The sequence below is a fragment of the Tenebrio molitor genome, chromosome 1 (genome assembly GCF_963966145.1).
Source record: "Tenebrio molitor chromosome 1, icTenMoli1.1, whole genome shotgun sequence".
In the NCBI taxonomy this organism is placed as follows: Eukaryota; Metazoa; Arthropoda; class Insecta; order Coleoptera; family Tenebrionidae; genus Tenebrio; species Tenebrio molitor.
The window spans coordinates 13896441-13916163 of record NC_091046.1 but is presented as its reverse complement, the minus strand read 5'-3'; the positions used below and the strand labels follow the sequence as shown (position 1 = coordinate 13916163).

The 19723-nt window shown below is 32.3% G+C and overlaps 1 protein-coding gene and 1 long non-coding RNA gene across 6 annotated transcripts in view; both read right to left on the bottom strand.

Annotated features, from left to right (window-relative positions):
- Positions 1–7316, bottom strand: part of LOC138122304 (uncharacterized) — a 194396-nt gene extending 187080 nt beyond the window's left edge. For 2 of the 5 annotated variants that reach the window (XM_069036494.1, XM_069036497.1), the window contains exon 1: positions 7102–7315. In XM_069036494.1, the coding sequence (XP_068892595.1) occupies positions 7102–7191 (90 nt within the window). In that variant the 5' untranslated portion in view covers positions 7192–7315. Of the gene's footprint in view, positions 1–7101 lie in introns of all 5 variants that reach the window. The other 3 variants (XM_069036498.1, XM_069036501.1, XM_069036505.1) reach the window with 3 other exon arrangements.
- Positions 7317–9525: 2209 nt separating this feature from the next.
- LOC138122255 (uncharacterized) lies at positions 9526–10045 on the bottom strand. Its single transcript, XR_011156406.1, has 2 exons — positions 9677–10045; positions 9526–9618 (listed from the first exon to the last, which is right to left on the bottom strand). It is a non-coding gene; the product is annotated as an uncharacterized lncRNA (long non-coding RNA).
- Between the last annotated feature and the right edge of the window lie 9678 nt (positions 10046–19723).

The window sequence follows — 19723 nt, the reverse complement described above, 5'->3', positions numbered from 1 at the left end:
CAATGACCATTTTTATCCCCACTGACTGGACTACAGTGCGTATCTCTGACTACATGTTTGGTAACATTGAATACAAAACGTCTTAATTTGACGAAAGTCGCAGCAACATAACATAACTATATGTCAAAGAAGACATCATTCATTTTTCGCTCTATCTTCCTTCATCAAAAAGCCATAGCCAACTTAATGAATTTTTTATTTGAACACTCGTTATAAGCATAACAGAATATTCATTTATAGAAATTCTATAAAGAAAGAGTGGTGAGTTTGTAAGTAAAAGTAGTTATTGTTGTTGGGGTTGAACTGTATTATTGGTTTTTACACCGCGCTCAATGAGTCAGTTCCATAAGTTACCTTTGAGAAGTCTGAATGTCCCAATTGGTTCAACAATGAAATCGCAGACACTGAACCAAAAAGCTATATTCGTAAAAAATGGAGGAAAATAAGGCAACATATTATTATCAGGAATTTAGTAGACTTCGAACACATTAGACAGCATTGGTATGGAGATCGTATGAGAGTTACTTAAAGCAAATATTAAATATAATGCACTCTGACCCACAAAACTCGTATCCCTGGAAAACTGTATCATGATGGGAATAAATATGACAAGCCACAGCAATTATTGTTGATGGTTTCGTAACAAAGTTTTCTGAAGCATACAACATAAAAAGTAAGTTTCAGCTGTCCGATGTGTCATCAAACAAACATTGTTTCACTATCCAAACTGTCTTGCAAGAACAAATCTTCTCATCTTTGTCATTAATAGAAAACGAAACTAAAAAACATGGAACGAAATTTTTGCCTACATTATCTACCTACTTAAAAGTCTCGAAAATTTAAAGTAATTGGTCGATCCAAACGTTTTACACACGAGCCGCCAGAATTCTTGCTGGTGAAAAAATAATCTGTGCAAAGTATTATGTTTAACTGAACATGTAAGAATGAAAAATAATAGAAAACATTCTCATTTGTCTCGATCTAAAATTTTATCACATAGCGGCAATTGAATGCGTGACCAACTGAGTTATTTTATTGGTCCGTTTTATTTTCAACAACAAATTAGACGTGAAATACAGCAAATCTTTGGTATGTACAAAAACATGCCAAAGGGAAAGGATAGCTAAATTGGCCAAATCTTGTAACGAACAATTTAATTTGGATGCAAAAGATCCATTCGTCTACTTTACAAACTGCCAAAAAATTATTTAAAAAAATAGAAAACTTCTATAGACTATAGTTTGCAGGTAAAGTTAACACAATGCAATATATGGCGTGTTTTTTTAAATTTCACCTCATAGTAAGCGTTGATGAGTTGATTGTGAATGCACGGATCACGGATCAGCTGTTTAAATCTGACGTTTTACACGAGTGGTGCGTTCACATCGACTCTTCAACGCCTACTACGAAGTCAAATTTAAAAAAACACTATATATCATCTTAAGCGAGAATAAATTGCATGACTTGATTCAATGTAGAACTGACAATATGGCGCCGATTTTTTCTAATATAATATTAAATTATACCGCCTTTCGTATCTAAAAACTCCCTAACGTTCACAAATACAGGATTTGTAACAGTAGTACAGTAGTAACAGTACTAGCCACTGGCATAAAATAAAATAAACATATCAAATCCTCATAATAATAAGTACACCATATAACACTTTTTTTCTGGATAATAAGTGTTATTTCCTAATTGCATGTGCCTTAACAATATAGAAAAATATTAATTATTCTCACCTTATACAGGGTTATTCAGAGTAACAATGGGCCTTACAAGCATTGAAACGCAACCAGTTATACATTTTCATCGCCTTCCTGGGTCGTTTATATTTATTTTTAAAAAAATAATAAAACAGTTGGTTTTAGTTTTTTTTTTTTATTATATTACAAGGGATAAATTTAACGACGTGTGAACCCTCAAAACAAAAAAAATACCTACTTGTTTGTTTCAGTCTTAGACTAATAAGCATTATTATTACTCATGCTTCATAAATATATCATTAATTAATTCGTGATTTCCACTAAAAAATTAATTTCAAATAAAATCGATTAAAAACCTACTGTTTTGTTAGTATAAAGAAAGGTCAAGCCGATGGGCAGCCTAAATTATTTCAATAAGAAAACGTCAATAATTTTGTATTGGTACATTCCCTTTTAGCATTCTTTCCTTCCATATCCTTTACGGGTAATGATGCGGAAAGGCTGGCTCAGTCGCTCTATATACTCCTAATAACTTTCTCTTTTGCGAATTGCGACGAGAGCTACATAGCTATGTGCCAAATTGTCACCACGAAGAAATTAATTAGCAAAAAAAAACCGATGGCAAAAGAAGCATAGAACTCTAATTATTTATTTACACCCCGCTGCAAACCCTTTTAAAGTTTCGCCTTAAGAATTATTTATGGTAAAACTCGCATTATGATGTTCAGCCTTCGTTCGTACACTAGTTCTTAAAAAAACACATTTATGAAGAATGTTTATGGGCCCATTTAGTATATCTCTACAGACTACAGAGCAGAACATATAATTTTCAAATTGTAAATGTGTAAACCGATTTAGTAGTTAAGCTACTAATAAATTACGTTAAAAAAAGATTCATTAATTAAACATTTGAAACTATACTCGTATATTTAGAATTGAAAATTTTAATAGTAGAGATATTTTCATATTTGGTGGCGGAAACAAAAGACTGAGAAATGTCACAAATTTGTATTGTCAGTGTCAAATTTCTCAAAGACGTTCGTGATTTCGACAGAAATGCAGCAAATTGGAAATAAGAAAGTCATTCATCGTCGAACTAGAGAAATAATTTGTAATACGTTTGATTATATGAGAATAACTTTTCCTTTTGAAGCACTGACAAAAATTGGTTTCCTTAAAATTTGTTTTTTCAATCTATTTAGCGAAAATTTAAATTTACCTAGACATTCCTTTTTACGGCGTTTATGAGAAATTTGACACTGACAATACATTTTTGTGACATTTCTCAGTCTTTTGTTTCCGCCACCAAATATGAAAATATCTCTACATATATTAAATGAGAAGGGACTAAAGTGCATCTTTTCATTCCGCTCAGCGATAGGAATTATTACACAAGGGATCAAAATGCATTTTAGTTCTGTAATATATCTGCTGCCTAATACATTTAATCATTTAATAGTAAAAAAGACTTAAAATTTCTTGTTCATATATTGCTTTATGTTACTTTTACACATTATGTCAACGTAATGCCACTATCAATAACTTAGTCGGCAGTGCTTTTACTCAGAACTCCGAAGGACTAAAATGCTTTATACAAAGGAGGTTGTGAAAAAAAATCTAAATAGGTTTATTTGTGCAACTACATGGCATTTTGATGTTAAAAATAAAAACAAATTAATGGCAAAAATTTAATGAAAGATACCACTGATAATCTACTACAACTATTCGATGTAATAAAAAAATAATAATAAAAATTCCATTAATGGCCTATCTCTTATATTTTTATTTTTATTATTGTAAATTATAAATAGAACTATCTATGTGAACAAAACTGATGCAATAAGAGGTATTTGTGGTTAGCCACAATTTTAAATCTGCATTGCACATAACCGATTACTTTAAAACGCATAATGGAATAGTTTTTCTTGTAACTGAACAAGTTGCTTTGTTGGAAATAAATAAAATATATTCTTGTGTCGACTTCTTTTAAATGCAAGCCGACAGATTTTAAAAAGTATGCGTTTTTTATTTATTTTATATTAAAAACATAATTGAAAGCTATTACCGCAATCAATGTTCCACAAAAGGGGAAAAACATATATATTTTTTCAGATAGTGCTCAAAACATTTATTTGTGGCAGCATTCCTCATGCTGCCTTGTAGTTTATATTTTAGGTAAACAAGAGTGGAGAGTTGCAACCAGAAAAATTAATGTGAAAAATTCATTGTGCGCTTGCATGGAATTTATTAATAACCAATAACTTCATTAAGTATTCTAAAGTGCTTCAAAAATGTTAAAAATATATATACATATAAGGATATATGTACATACCTACTACCACACGTGAATTGCGTTTACATCTGAAAGCCTTTAGCTATAACGGTTTTTTTTTTAAATTTGGCGTCGAAGTAGGCGTTGAAGTGTCGATTGTGAACACACTATACAGGTTACGGATCACGGATCAGTTGTTTAAATCTTACGCTTTTACACGAGTGGTACGATCTCAATTGACTCTCCAACGCCTACTTCGATGCCAAATTTAAAAAAACACCTTTTATCTATTTTTGGTACCTACTGTGCTGTGCTAAAAATTAAATTGTACTAATGATCTGACCTGACTGTCATCACTCATCAGTGTCTTCTATCAGCAATCAATTAAAAACTTATTTTTTCTTCAAACGTCCGTAAATTATGACATTATCCTGCTGCATTGATAATGCTAAAGTGTCACTTCATTGTCAACTTCATGTTCAACGAGCTGACGAGCGGCAGATAAAGTTATTATCTCCGCTGAGAGCGGCAGATAAAGTTATTATCTCCGCTGAGGGCGTCCGTGAAGTTATTATCTCGGCTGATGTGCGGCAGTAAAGTAAACTAGCTAAATGATTTGAAATTCCTACCTGGTTTCTTAACATGTCTTAAATAATTTGTTATGAAGGTTTGAAGAAAAAATAGTATATGTTATTCGGAGCAAAAATGGTTTTATGTGCTTTGGCTAGTTTGTCTGCTTCACTGCGTTCGGCAGTCAATCTACCAGCCGCAGCACATAAAACTTCATTTTTGCTCCGCATAACATAATATACTATTTCTTGCGACAGTTAATACCTACTGAATTTTTGTGTTTTATGATGTATTTCTTAATTTCTTAATATCATGTCAAATGTATGTAAAATAAAACAATGACCTGAATAACTCTGCATACAAGAACCTCTAGACTATTAACCGTAGAGTGTTCTTGGATGTCAATGTGTTTCACTCCTATTTAGCATAAAAACACTTTGCATTTCCTAAATATTTCTAAGATAGGAATTCTCTGTATTTTGTATTAGCATGCATGTAACAAGCACATAAATAAAAAAGATAATTTAATAAATCAGTTGAAATATACTTAATTCAAATATTAATTAATTAGCGTATTTTGCCTGGTCATGCTCCTCATAAGAATTTCAAAACAATTAATAGTAATTATACACCAAGGTAGAGAAGACATTTTTTTAAGCCGAGGTAGTTTATTAATAAATAAATAAAGAAGCGAGGCTTAAAATTGTCTTCTCTACCGTGGTGTATATATTATTTATTTCACTACTAGATACGTTAAAACCCTTTCTAATAATTATTATTAATTAAATTATCTTGTCCGATACGACGTTTGCTATGAAAATTGAAAATCGTCTGTCTACGTTAACCAATGAAATCAAAGAAAATCTTTCGTTGCTGGTGACGGCTGTTCATTATTAACCACTGGTTAATAATGAAAAATTATTAACTAGTAGGAGAGAAATTCTACTTTTGGGTTCAGTTCGAGAGTCAATAATGACGCCTTCTAAGACTAGTAGTGAAAAAAATATATTATAGATACAGTAATAATAATAATTATGATATATTTTGTTGGCAATTATAGATAAAGCGGTATTGATTTACAACTTATTTACAACTTAGTTATTTTTATTACACATGTTTCATGAAATAATAAGTTATTATTATTAATTTACAAAACAAAAACCATTAAGAAGAGTTAAGACTTGAAGTGACGATTCCACAACGTAAAGACAAACTTAGAGTGAGTTGTTTACCAACCGACATTTGCCAGCATCATTTATTAATTGGTTTTATTTAATCTGCAAGGGATTCAATTTTATTTCAGTAATTAAGTTTATCTGGAATGTTATCAAATAAAATGTATCCTACTAACAGGAATTAGTCGTATTATACTTACTAATAAAATTTTCATTAACACGTTTTTAATTTATCACTCAAAATAAGTACGACTGATTAATTATTAACGAGTGGTATTTTCCGCCAAAGCTGTGCAAGCGTAGAAAAAGAAACGTCAAGCTATTCAATTTTTCCACATTTATTTGGATTTGTGATAAATGGGGTATGAAAAACAAGTGAAATGTGAAAAAAACTTGCAACACAAACAACACAGATTTAACGCTTCAGTTCATCTGTAAATCTTTGCAAACACAAACCGTAAACCCCCTCTGTCAGCAAGAATTCGTTAAAAATTCAGTTTTTCGTGACTGAATTTTTATATTTTAACTAATCACAATCAAATAATACCAATGGTAGATTTTTATAATACAGCAATTTCTGTTTACAAAATAGTAATATTTTCAATTCATTCATCTGTCTTTATCAGTAATGGAAAAGGACCAGTTGAAAACATGATTGGGGTTTTCAATCGAATCACAAAGACAACCACACTGCCAGTATCACGTAGCCAGAAGGGTAAGAGTTCATTGGAATGGTATTATTTATTTATAAATGCTAAATGAGAGTACTGTTGCGGAAGCAATTATCATAATGAAGGAAGAATATTTATTGAAGAAAGATAAATGTATTAATTATTTAGATAAATAATTATACAATAATTTAAATTCCTATTGCAAGAATGTTGCTTATTTTTGATTAATTAACATAGTATGAGATCATTTTAAATCAAAAATAAATGATAGAATATAATATAAAATGACAAATACATTTCTCTTTTCTTTTGGTAGCATCACTGAATACACAATTAACCTTAAAAATGCATTATACTTAAGATTATCATTGCCTGTAGTTGTTTGGCGCTGTTTTTGCTTATGAAAGTAGGGCCAAGCGTATGATAAGCACAAGTTTTTAAAACTCAACCAAAAACGCAATCATGGAAGTTGCCAATATCTTGTTTATTAAGTATAGTCGTTATTGCGAATTCGTGATTAAAAGTCAGTATTGCTACTGCAAATAGGATTTTTAAAATATAGGTGTTTATTCGCATTGGAACTATTAAAATCGGGTTTCAACAGGTAGTCACAGGTCTGTAGGCAAAGGTGCAAAAAATCGAGAAAGGTGGCTTTGAAACAAGTTACTCATTACTATTTTTGTTGACCTATAATCGAGTAAACAAACCTTATTAGTTGCAGCCTCAAACTGTTGTGGAATAACAGTCCAAATTTGATTTTGTCGAAAACACATGCAGGTGGAAAAGGGAAACATCATTAGTTTACAGACACCAAACCAAACACAAAACAACAGAAACTGTCAAATAATTTAAACAAGTTCTGTGATGTTCAACCGGCAGATGAAATTCACGTCGTATCCTTTTGTTGTCACGGCAGTCACGTTGTTGTTGCTGTGAGAGGGCGCCACAGATATACAGCAACATCATGATATCCCTCCTTCCAAGAATCAGAGGATCGATACACAGAATATTCCTTTGGAAAGCCAAAGGATTTGCGGGGCTTAACTTTAACACTGTTTTATTGTTAACGTAATTAAGTTTTCCAGTTTAACTGATTGGGGCTTATGCTCAATCTGGTAAAAAATCCAAATAAATTGGTTATTTAAATTGGAAAGGAGAGTTCTGGAAGCGACAGTTATGGTTATTATATGGATATAATGTAAAACCTGACGCACGTGGACTGAGGTCAACGAACCATTGGTTGATAAGCCGCTATAATGCATTTTCACGATCAATTAACCTACTTTTCAAAATTTCTTTTATTATACGTGTTACTTAGGTACATGCTAATACTACATATAATGATGCATAATAAATGATGTATCAACGTTTAATCGTTTAAATACATTTAAAATTAATCTACAATTATTATTTTCCAGATACCTACATATTTCAAGGTGCTACACTTCTTATGATTTAATTATTTGGTACCTATTAGATGATTCTTCTGTTCTTTGATTTTATTTGACCGGACACAATTTAATAAAATCTAATCATTAAGTGATCACAAAATAACGAATTAAATAGGTATCTCTGTTTTTTATACTATTAAAAATTAATAATTAATTACACTTCGACTACTGCCATCGTGAGTTTATGTTTATTCCTCGCGTCAGTTACTAGAAAACTATGTACTTTGGGTAGAATGGAATACACAGATACCTTGAAAATCCAAGTAAATCCGTATTAAAATCAGACACCAAAATGCAACGAAAAACGAAAGGATGTATTGTTGGTTGCAAATTTCAAATTGTTAAATTATAATAATACGACACATAAGGTCATTTATTTAACACAAGTTATCGAATACCACAAATTCACATATTTAGACCACAAAATTATATATATGTATGTGCGATCGAATAAAAAAAAATCGACGCTATTCTGGTGCTTTGATTGGTTCAAAACACCATTTTCGCTGTTTTTTTTTATTCGATCGCACGGTAAATATAATACCTGTTCACGTTGGGAAGAACAGCTGTGGTGCAAATGACTGACCTGTTAATGTGACAATTCATATGAAAGTTAATGCCAAATGTCTGCAATTTGCACCACTAATGTTCAATCCAACGTGAACAGTATTTAGGTCCATATTTATGTATAATTTGACAAATTATATGTATAGCAGAGCAGGTAAAACAATAAACAAAAATAAAAAAATATGTATACAGTGAGTTTTTTATTTCGTTGAACATACAGGGTCATTATAAATGATTGTCCCATCGCAGTTGGCGTTGAAAACCCACAGAAATTTGGGATGTGCCGCTAGTTTCGCAACGTTAGACAAACAAGTAGACAAATTTACACTACCGCCAGCAGCGCTACCTATCGGTGATGCTAGTCTCACTCATGTTATAAAGCTTGCGGCACATTCAACTACGTCACCAACACCTACTGCGATGAGACAATTATTTATAATGACCCCGTACAATAAAACAATGCAAAATGATTATGTTCAGTTCTAAAATGGACAAGTCAATTCATTTGAGATAGTTAAGAGCGACTGTGAAAAGTAAGATTTGAAAATGTATGTGTTATGAAGTAACGAATAGAAGAGGTACCATCGGTGGACATTAAAAGCTGGGACATCCAAAACTTTTTCATTGTGTATCAAACTTTCGCTTTGTCACAAATTGTCAGATTAACCGTTGTCACATTGACATCACTCTCTGGTAAAATTAAAATAATGTCTAATGTGTCCGACATTCAAAAACAAACTATCCAAAAAACCGATTCCGTGAATAATTACCAATTATTTAATTTGTCTTCTAATTTGTCATTGCTTGAATCTTCTATTGTTCCAAGGACTGACGCTGCATTACCCCGTTGTACTGCAATGCTTATTCTTTGGCTCAAATAAGAAGTTGATCTTGATTCATTTGTAATCTTCTGTATTTTCTGACCAATCTCATTAATTTTTTTTAGTATACTGTGCTGGTAGTAGGTGTCTACCTGCTTGACGACGAGTCCGGTAGACACATGTTTATGGTCTAGTCCGTTTTACTTTCCACCGCGGCCGGTAGCAAATGTCAAATAATTTGTCAGATTTATTGGTTTTTATTTATATAAAAATTAAATGTACAATTACTTACATCATTGAGATGGTTTTCTAAAGCCAAGCATTACCCTTTGATCAATCCAAACAACTTTATTTCGTATTCTCCAATTGTAGAACAACTTGTACTCTGTGAAATATCTTCCCGATGATTTTTGGAGCAATAAGTTTGATCGCGCACTATCTACCTTCTCCAAAAGGTGGTCTGGGAAGAAAACTTGACTTCTGCTTCGGTTCGGTTGTGAGAATTTATTTTATTAAAGGAAGTTAGCGCAAATGAAAGAAATCACACGAAAAACTTCGACAGACTGAATTGTAATGAATCGTTTGTTATCATAGTAACAAGGCATAGCAATCTTTTTCAGAGCCAAATTTTTTTATTTAAATTTATTTTCTTTTAAATAATTGTCTCAGTATACTAAAAAATCTTGTACGTCACACGACCGGTAGACGCATTATGGCCTCGCTAGTTTACAAGTCTCGCCCTATCGGGCTCGACCTGTAATTCACTAGCTCGTCCATAAAAACGTTACTACCGGTCTTGTAACGTAAATAGCTATTTTTTTGCGTCATCACCCCAAGGACCCAAAGTCTCAATAGCAATAGGTACGAAATGGTAATTATTATAAGTCTCCACAGTTACGTATTTCGATTTTTTTGCATTTTCTCGTAGGCGAGCAGCTTCTCCAGCTTTTTTTAAAGATAATTCAATAAAAACAATATGAACTTTAACTTGATGGTTTTGACAAATAAACGTCATTAACCCCGTCATAATTTTAGTAAACTTTTCGTAAAAAACCAAATTTAACCGATACAAATTTTGTAATTTTTGACTTTATACATTTGTGATCTTGTCCCAGCTTTTAATGTCCACCGATGGTACATTGGAAATATTACGCACATGTCTAATGCTCTGATTAACATGGAATAGGTGCATTATGTGTATTTTTTCTTCAAACAAATTGACCATTTTTGTTAACTGTCAAATAGTTATTTTGGTTACTTGATTACATACATGCATTGACCTGTGCTTCTTAAAACTGAACATAGGGATAAGTATTTATGGACTATGTTCAATGTTAAAAAAATGTCCCGGTATGAATGAGTTACTAACATTTGACGATGCCTCTGTCTTGTGAGTATGGTCCAATAGGACTATAATTCAGAGTTAGGTTATGTGAATCTTAGTTTATGGTTATATGAAACAATGAAAGCTCCGCCACACATTTTCGATTATTCGTTTTGTTATTTACAGCCCTTTGCATTATATATTTTTTATCTAATCCCGTGGGATAAATGATATTTATCCCACTAATTTTGAGTGGGATAAGAACTTCATTACCTCACGCATTTTCATTACCTCACTCAGTGAGGTAATGAGTTTCATTACCGCACTCAGTGAGATAAATGAGTTTCATTACCTCACTCAGTGGGAAAAGTAAATTCTTATCCCACTGAGTGCGGTAATGAAATGAATTTCACTGGCGAAAATCAATAGATAAGATTTATTTTTTTAATTTGGGGCGGTCTTAGATAAAATTTGGTACATAACACGTGGGCTAAAGCATATTACAGGAAACTCATGTGATTACAGATGAACTCGGGCTAACGTCCTCGTCATCAGCAATCTTCACACTCGAGTCCTGTAGTATTGCTTTTATTCCACTAATTATGTAAATAACTATTAAACAATGCAATGCCATTATAATTAGTGTTATTTCTAAAATTAGAGGTAGTACACCTAAAACCTCTTTCGACGTAAGTACCTACATTACTACCTCGATGTTTCAAGCTGTGTTTATTGGACAATGGAGTTCAAGTAACAACATACGGTTTCGGATTCATGGATAACTCGATTACAAATTAATTTGATCGCTCTCTACCACTGGATAGTAAAAACAAAAAATCACAGTCTTTTTTAATATCTAAAATAAATGAGATGAAAGTTGGACCTTTTGAGTCCCCACATGTTCCAACCTAGAAGATATAGAATTTATTTATTATTTTTCTCATAATTTTCTAACATAAGTTGACATTTCCCCACTGAGTTGTTTCGCGAATTTTGGGGAACAAAGTATAAAACATTGGAACCCTTAATGGTACAGAATTTTAAAAATGTGTTATTTTTTATGTAAGTTTTCATTGAAATTACTTTTCAAGAAACTGTTACGTTAAATCTAATTAACCTTTGTAAAAGTTATATCCACAAATTTTCAATTTCGTACACTTTTGTACAGTGGGGAGCACGGAATTTCGCACACCAATTTGTATGTCATTAAAAAACACTATCTAGTCTAAGCTTTATGGTCATTATAATCAATCATGATATATGTGATCATGACTGATGTTCCACCTAAACTGTCACGAAACTGCCGCCAGTATCTCATTTTAATAAAATTATGTCAGTGAAATGTCCAATGTGTGCGAAATTCCGTGCTCGCCACTGTACATTCTAAACTAAATACATTTATCGTATGTACCAAACGAAGAGGACTAAAAAGTTCAACTTTAAATTTGCTAAACAGCCATAATCAAATTATTTCTAATAAATAATACGAGTGCGTATTGTATTACGTATATAATACATTCATTTTTGTTTTAGACCAGAGTAGGCTATTTTAATTTTATTAAATGTTGGTATCGGGGCTATGTCAAAATAACAAAATTAAAATTGTTCGAACTGCCAGTGTCAAATTTGACATTATTATTAAGTATTAAGGTAAATTAGTTTTAAATTTGTGCAATATTTACATTTATCACTAAATACACACATTATTGAGTCCTTGAAACTATGTAGTTAATTGGAAAATGATAATGCTTGGCTACATGGTCATGAATTTTGACAAGAAAGTGTAACCTCAAATATTATACCTGATGTATATTGTCATTCAGCCACAGTCTTACCATACAACTCGCCAAATTTCCATAGCCTACTCTGGTCTAAAACAAAAGTGAATGCACTGTATTTATTATTATTCCCGGCGCCTCCACCAATATACCGTGCCTTCAAATAAATTCGGAATTAGAGTAGGCTGTGATTTATATATTTTGTCTATTAAAGGTTGGTACACGATCACAATCGTATATAGTCGTTTTCAACGACATCCGTGCTGTCAGTGTCATTTTTAATATGTTTGTGCAGATTGTACATACCAATTCATTACCAGGATTCAGAGTATAAGCAAATCCTAGTTAAAAAAATGTCAAACAAGAAATTGAGGTTATGGTAAAAGAAAATTGCTATTTCGTCAAACATCAACAACAAATAATAAAACTCAGTCTTCAACATGGAGAAAAACATGGTTAAACCAGGTCATCTTCGGAATCCAAATCTGACTACATGGTTTCTTTGATTTGTTTGAAATTATAGAAAATAATTTGAATTTGTCAATTTGCCGCGTCAAGCTAAATTGCCAAATTAGGAAATTCAAAATTACTAAACTGAAACAGCAAATAATGCCAACATACGGTCATAGTGACAGCACGGATGTCACTGAAAACGACTATACTGTGCTGTCCAAGGTCACTGCTGTGCTGCCTTTAAAAATTGCATCTTACCAACTTTACAATAAAATCACAGCCTCCTCTAATTCCGAATTTATTTGAAGAAAATAGACACGAATAAAATTATAGTGGCGGCTGGGCAAAGTGGGAATCTGTATTTAAAGAAAACTGTAAAGGTTATTGTTATTAATATTTACTAAAGCATGAAATAATGTGGCAACGACTCGCCTATTAATAATTTTTTGACAATACAATCATTAATTAATCAGGCATCTCAAAATATAGTTTACCATATAAATTAGTATCGGTATTAAGAGTCCGATTTTTAGCACTCGTGGGCCTTTAAAACGCTCGTTTCACTCGCGTTTTAATCTGGCCCACTCATACCAAAAAAAGGCCAATTTACACACAAACTCGTTAAATAAATAACTATTATCTAACACGTGTTCAATTGAAAAGTTCATCAAATTGGCTTGGATCTTTTTCGCTATCTTTGTCTAACCAACTTAATTTACGATGTTGTTGTCTTTTAAAAAATAAAGTCAAAGCCAAAATCGTATTAATATGAAAATTGGTAGCCGACTATAATAGACGGTTCTAAGTTCAAATAAAATATTTAAAAATGGCGCCACATCCAGAAATACCGGAAATCGACGCATCTTTGTTTTTGTTAAATAGAAAGGCCCCATTTTGATTTCACATTTGGATTCTACGTTCTTTTGAATTATTTGTGCGTTAACGCTTTGTTTTTTTTAAATAAATAAATGTTTACATGTTCTGCCTTCCAAAAGCTAATTTAATCATACGCTCGAGGAGATCTCGCTATTTATTTTTTAAATGAAAGTGACAAAAGTCAAAAGTGGAGATGGTCAGGTGCTGGTTGAGTTGAGCCGACAGGGACGTTATTCTGGCGACCGCTCGACGTACTATTATTCCGACGCGCTAGAAATATTTTTTCACAACTTTTTCGACAGTTTAGGATATTGAATTGTAATCTTATATCCGATAGTTTAAAAAATCTTCCAACTTTGTTCCAAAAATGGTTTGAATATTTTCATCAGAACAAAAGTTACCAGGGGGTATAAGTTTTACCATGCAATTCCCTATGGCAACAGTTAAAAAAAATGCACTGTAGTTATTTACATAAAAGTCAGGAAAATCTCACATTACTGAAGAGGAGCTAAATTTTTAAAGCTCCGAGTCAAGTAAGATATTTTACTGACGTGTTTTGTATTAACTTTTTCCGGAAATCGTAAAAAACACGAAATTTACAAATTTTAGAAACATTTTTTACAAATTCCACAAAAATCAAATTTGTCAATTTTGTTGGCAACTATAGTTACAAAGTAAACAACAACGAAAAAATGTCATAAATTTTGTGCGTGTGTTGTGAAAATTGTTCTTTTTTAAAGTATCTTTTGTATTTTGCGTCTTCTAAAGTCTTTACAGTACTAGTCCGGAAAATTCAATTTTCCTGCGCGTAAATAAGCAGGAAAATGTTGTTTTCAAGACGATAGATTTTGAAAAATGTGGAATTTTATTTCATAAACATAAAAATCAGGAAATCGTAATTACATTCTACTTCAACAATATTAAACTATTTTTATTATTTTTGAATTTTCATTTCACTTCCACAGACCGCAAGACACTAACCAAGATGATCATAAAAATTTTGTCGAACATTTTGTGTAACGATTATAAAACCTTCTGGGCAAGAAATAATGTAATAAATTACAAGTACTTTTTTAAATTAATTCCGTAATTATTTTATTCTGTAGTATAAAATAAACTTAAATTAATTTATAAAATACTAATCTAATATTCTGCCAAATTTCACTTAAAAATTCCTGCTAAAAATCTTATTAACACGATCCAAAGTTTTTGTCATGTAAATCCCTATGGCCAGCGTTAAAAAAGGCACTGTATAAGTATGGAGCTGCTTCAATGAAATTCATTTTAAACTGACCTCACCAAATATTCAACGATATTTGACAAATATCATAAAATAATGTTTTTGTATTGTTACTAAAGTAACCTTAAAAACAAGCTGCCTTATACTAATTTTATTATAATCACTGAATAATTGTATTTAATTAAAAATGACGAGGGGAGAATGAAAAGTTTAATACATTACACGCTGCGAAAGCACTTTCAGGTGCTTGAGTTTTTGAATCACCTCGGCTACGCTACGCTTCGCCTCGGCAATTTAACCTCGCACCTCGCACCTAAAAGTAAACTTTCGCAGTTAATAATGTGAATAACTATTTTTTGAATAAAATATTCTTTTTTTATCAAGCCATTGTTTTATTTGAATTTTTATGTAAGTAGTTGATATTTCTTTGACAGTTCATAGTCGCGCAATTTTGAAAATTGTATGGTATGAATCAAATCAAATGCATGTCATACAAAAACTCTACCCCACCCGCCACCCACACAGTTGCATAAATACATAAATTTTCGTTACATAGTTGCTATATTTATCCACAACCATTTTGAATCACCCAATACCTTTCAAACTACATATAATAAAATATTTAAACACCAAACTGTACGAATGCTTTGTAAAATGTATTTTGGGTTGCATTTTTACCTGGCCAGGCTCGTTATCTTTGTGAATAATAGGTAGTTGGAGAATTGCTTTTACCCTGCATCCAGTGAGCCTCAAAGAAACTTCATACTTGTTAAACCACAGACTAAACCATTTCGTTTAACGTGGCGAAAAAAGATTAAACTACTACGCGATCAGCAATTATTATTTACATCAAAGAAGCCTTTGGAATTTGGAACGTGTGTCAGAATGTAGACAATCAGATGCTCTGAATGCACAGAAGTATTTTTGGTTTATTGTTTAGGGAAAATTACAAGTATATTTACTGCAGCGACCTCTACATATACGCATGGTGATTCAAAATAATTGTAGATAAGTATGGCAACTATGTACGAAAATTTGTGTGGCAACTCTGTAGGTAGGATAGAGTTGACATTTGCTTGATAGTCGCGCAATTTTGAAAATTGTCGAATCAATGTGCAATGGTAGACTACGTCCACTGATAGAATGCAGTTTTTTAAATATCCTTAGATATAGTATTGCCGTTATAACTTTTTATCTGCTCCGCCCACTAAAATTGACCAATCAGAATCAAAGCCAGATTCAATCTGTACAACTTTTCATCACATTTGCCACGTAAAAAAGTTAAGGTTAGAATTTTGCTGTCAAGTCCACAATTATTGTTTTAGGTTCTAAAAAATAAAATGTCATTAAGACAATTCGAATGTCAGAAATTTTTACTGTGTAATTCAGATCGTCCTATTTGATTGGTAACTAAGAAAATGAAATGGGCGGGGCAGATAAAATGTTACGTTGTCCTTAGTATAACAAAATCCCCAAACCATAACATTGAAATATTAACAAAGTATCATATAATCTGTTTCAAAATCAAAAATCCACCACCTGTTGAATTATGTTGGCAGAAAAAAAGAAATCCCTAGAATAAGTTTCATTTTTTTGGGTTGGCCCTAACTCCCGCCATAAGTTGACATTGAACTGTTGAGTTTATTTACGTAACACAAAATAATTATTATGTACAAAAAGGTGGTAGCTACCATATCATACCTTTTGAGTGAAATAATAAAATGAGAATAAAAAACACGATGAACTAAAGTCCATTCACGTTGGATTTTCCCTGCCAAATTGTTGTCACGTTGCAAGCCTGCGCCTCCTTTCCTAGTAATTTTTACATTATCGTGTTTTATTCGTGATAGAGCGATTGAGAGCGATTTGACGTCTTTAATTTTGAATGTTAGTTTGACGTGTGAAATAAAGTCACAGATTTTTTAATAAAAGTCTATTCCTGGGTGATTTTACCATGGCGAAAAGAAAAAAAGGTTAATTTTAAAATTGCGTTAACCTTCCACAACTGACGTAATGTATTATTACCTATTGTTATCCTCTAAAAAGTTTAACAACAATATTTTAAAAATGACTGTTTCTTTGCTGACAGCGAATAACATAACCTCTACAGTCTACGAATGACTTGGTTACTTTATCAGCCCGTATTGGTGACATACACAGCTAAAGCATTTTTGAACTAAAAATCACACCGCCACAATATTGAATTATTTGACCTTGACTAGGAAAATCCAACGTGAATGGACTTTACGACCAAAACGACTGTCCAATTGTTTTCTTTCATAACCCCACTTTTTTCTGACACTTGCAGACACACTAAAAACAAAAGTTGGCGACGTTGTCGGTTGTATTTTCGAGGTAGAATGCAGTGTTGTTGAATTTTTGATTTTGAAACAGATTATATAAACCATTCACGATTATTTCAAATTCGGACTATCTATGAAAATCTGACATTTTAGTTGGCAATATTGTGATTTGTCTTAATAAATCTATTTTAGGTTATAATTCAACCGAACACTGCTCCCAAGTTGTTACATTTTTTAAATAATTGAACGCATTAGGAACAATAATCGTAAAATTGTAATTGAAATGAAACATACATATTTGTAGGGCAGTTCTGGGTAAATTCTTATTAACTAAATTAATGACGGAATTGACAACAATGCGAATATTTAAAAACGAAACGTCATATGACAGGACCTGACGCCAATCTAACAAAAAAATATCGCGGCCTCCTGCGTGTTTAAAATAATCGTGAACGGCATATAGATTGTGTTGTTAATATCTTGAAACATTCGCGCCACTGATTCTCATTGGTTGTTATAAAACCCATCACGCGAAAAATAAATTATAATTGATTTCATATAAATGTTCATCAAGTGAGCTGTGCATTTGTAAAAGCACCTTTAATTTAGTTACATTACAAAAGTCACATTTATGAAGGTCATGTCCAATAAATCTTTATATATATATACAAGCGATTATTCGATGCCGAATTTACGCTACTCCTATGGTGGAGTTTTTCGATTCTGTTTTTCCTGCGGTGAATCACTCCGCCTTGTTCTTCTCTCTTGTTATCGTTAGATTCTGCCTTGCTCCCTGGCTGCTCGTATGTTTTTTTCCCAGCTCTTCCTATCTTGAATCTTGAATCTCCAGTCCTCTATTCCTATCCTTCTAATGTCCTCGTGTATCTGGTCTTCCCACCTTATCCTTGGTCTGCCTCTTGGTCTTCCTTCTACTGGTCTCCAATTTAGGGTTTTTCTTAGTATGTGTTGTGTATCCCTCCTTTGTACGTGTCCGAACCACCGTAGCCTTTGTGCTTTCACAAATCCTACAATATCTTCTCCCTCGATTATGTCCCTTATTTCATGATTCATTAGTATCCTGTATTCCCCTTCTTCTGTTCTTCTTGGCCCTGCAATTTTTCTGAGTACCTTTCTTTCAAATATCCCGAGGTTCTCTTCGTCTGTATTAGTGAGTCGCATTGTTTCCGCTGCATAAGTCGCTACAGGTCTAATTGCTGCCTTATAGATTTTTATCTTTGTTGCTCTGCTAATGTGATGGTCCGTTAGGTATCTTTGATATTTCCAGTAAGCCTTGTTCGCTGCTTGTATTCGCTCTTTGATTTCGGCGCTTCGTTCATTTTTTTCGTTCACGTTCAATCTTTACTTGGTAAAAATACAAAGACAAAAACAAATAAGAATTACTTTAATTTAATCAGTAAAAAGACGTAACATTGCTTTTGAAATCAGCAATGCTAAAATGGACAAAAACTGAAAAATTGGTCAAATCGGGTTCGCGCAGAGCAAACAACTTTGAAAGTCAAAGTCACTAGCTTTAGCTTTACTACCAACAGAAAATCAGATTTTCATGGCTTGCTTAGATGCACATTTATATGAAATTGAGTATACCGGATGTAGAATTGATTTACGAGACATAGGATTTTACATGTAAAAATAAGGAGATCCAATTATTGGCTCCCCTAATATTTTTATGGCAAAATGGTTAAAATGAAAGTTAGAGAGAATTAAAACTACTGTCTAATTCCACTCTTTGTTTTTTTCTAACATCTTGTGGTACTGAAAGAAAATCAAAAAAGGAGTTAAGACAAAAATACTAAAAAGCAGTACTAGCAATGAAATTTGACTTCTAAAATTATTTGTCGGGTAGTTTCAGTATTATTTAATTTTCTTTTGATCTGCCCTTCAAATGAACTCGTACAGGACTACAGGACGAATGAAAAGGTATCTTCCTTTAAATGTTCAAACTTCTATCTAATTCTTCGAATTGTTTCTATGGCTGAAATTGGTCGGTCAGGGAAATCTGAAGCAAATATTGCTTGGAAGTTTCTTAAAGAAGATCCTCCATAATACCATTTAAAGAAAGAAATAAAATTACATGCCTAGTAGTACTTTTTAGTATTTTTCTTGCCTTTCTTTCAGTACCACAAGATGTTAGAATAAAACTAAGATTGAAATTAGAGAGTAATTTTAATTCTCTTTAACTTTCATTTTAACTATTTTGCCATAAAATTGTTAGGGGAGCCAATAATTGAAACTCTTTATTTTTACATGTAAAATCCTATGTCTCGTAAACCAATTCTACACCCGGTATATGACATTTCAAATTTGAAATTGTTAGTTCTGTAAAATGGCATTTAGATTTGCGATTTTTCATCTTTAGAGTTTTGTTTTGCGATTCTCTGGTTTTAAAAGTTATTCGTTTTGATCGTGTTTGGATCTGTTCCGTTGCGATTTTTTGTTGATTTTTTTAAATTTGTGAAGTGAGTGCGTGCCTCAAGAATCTAGCATTATGAACACTT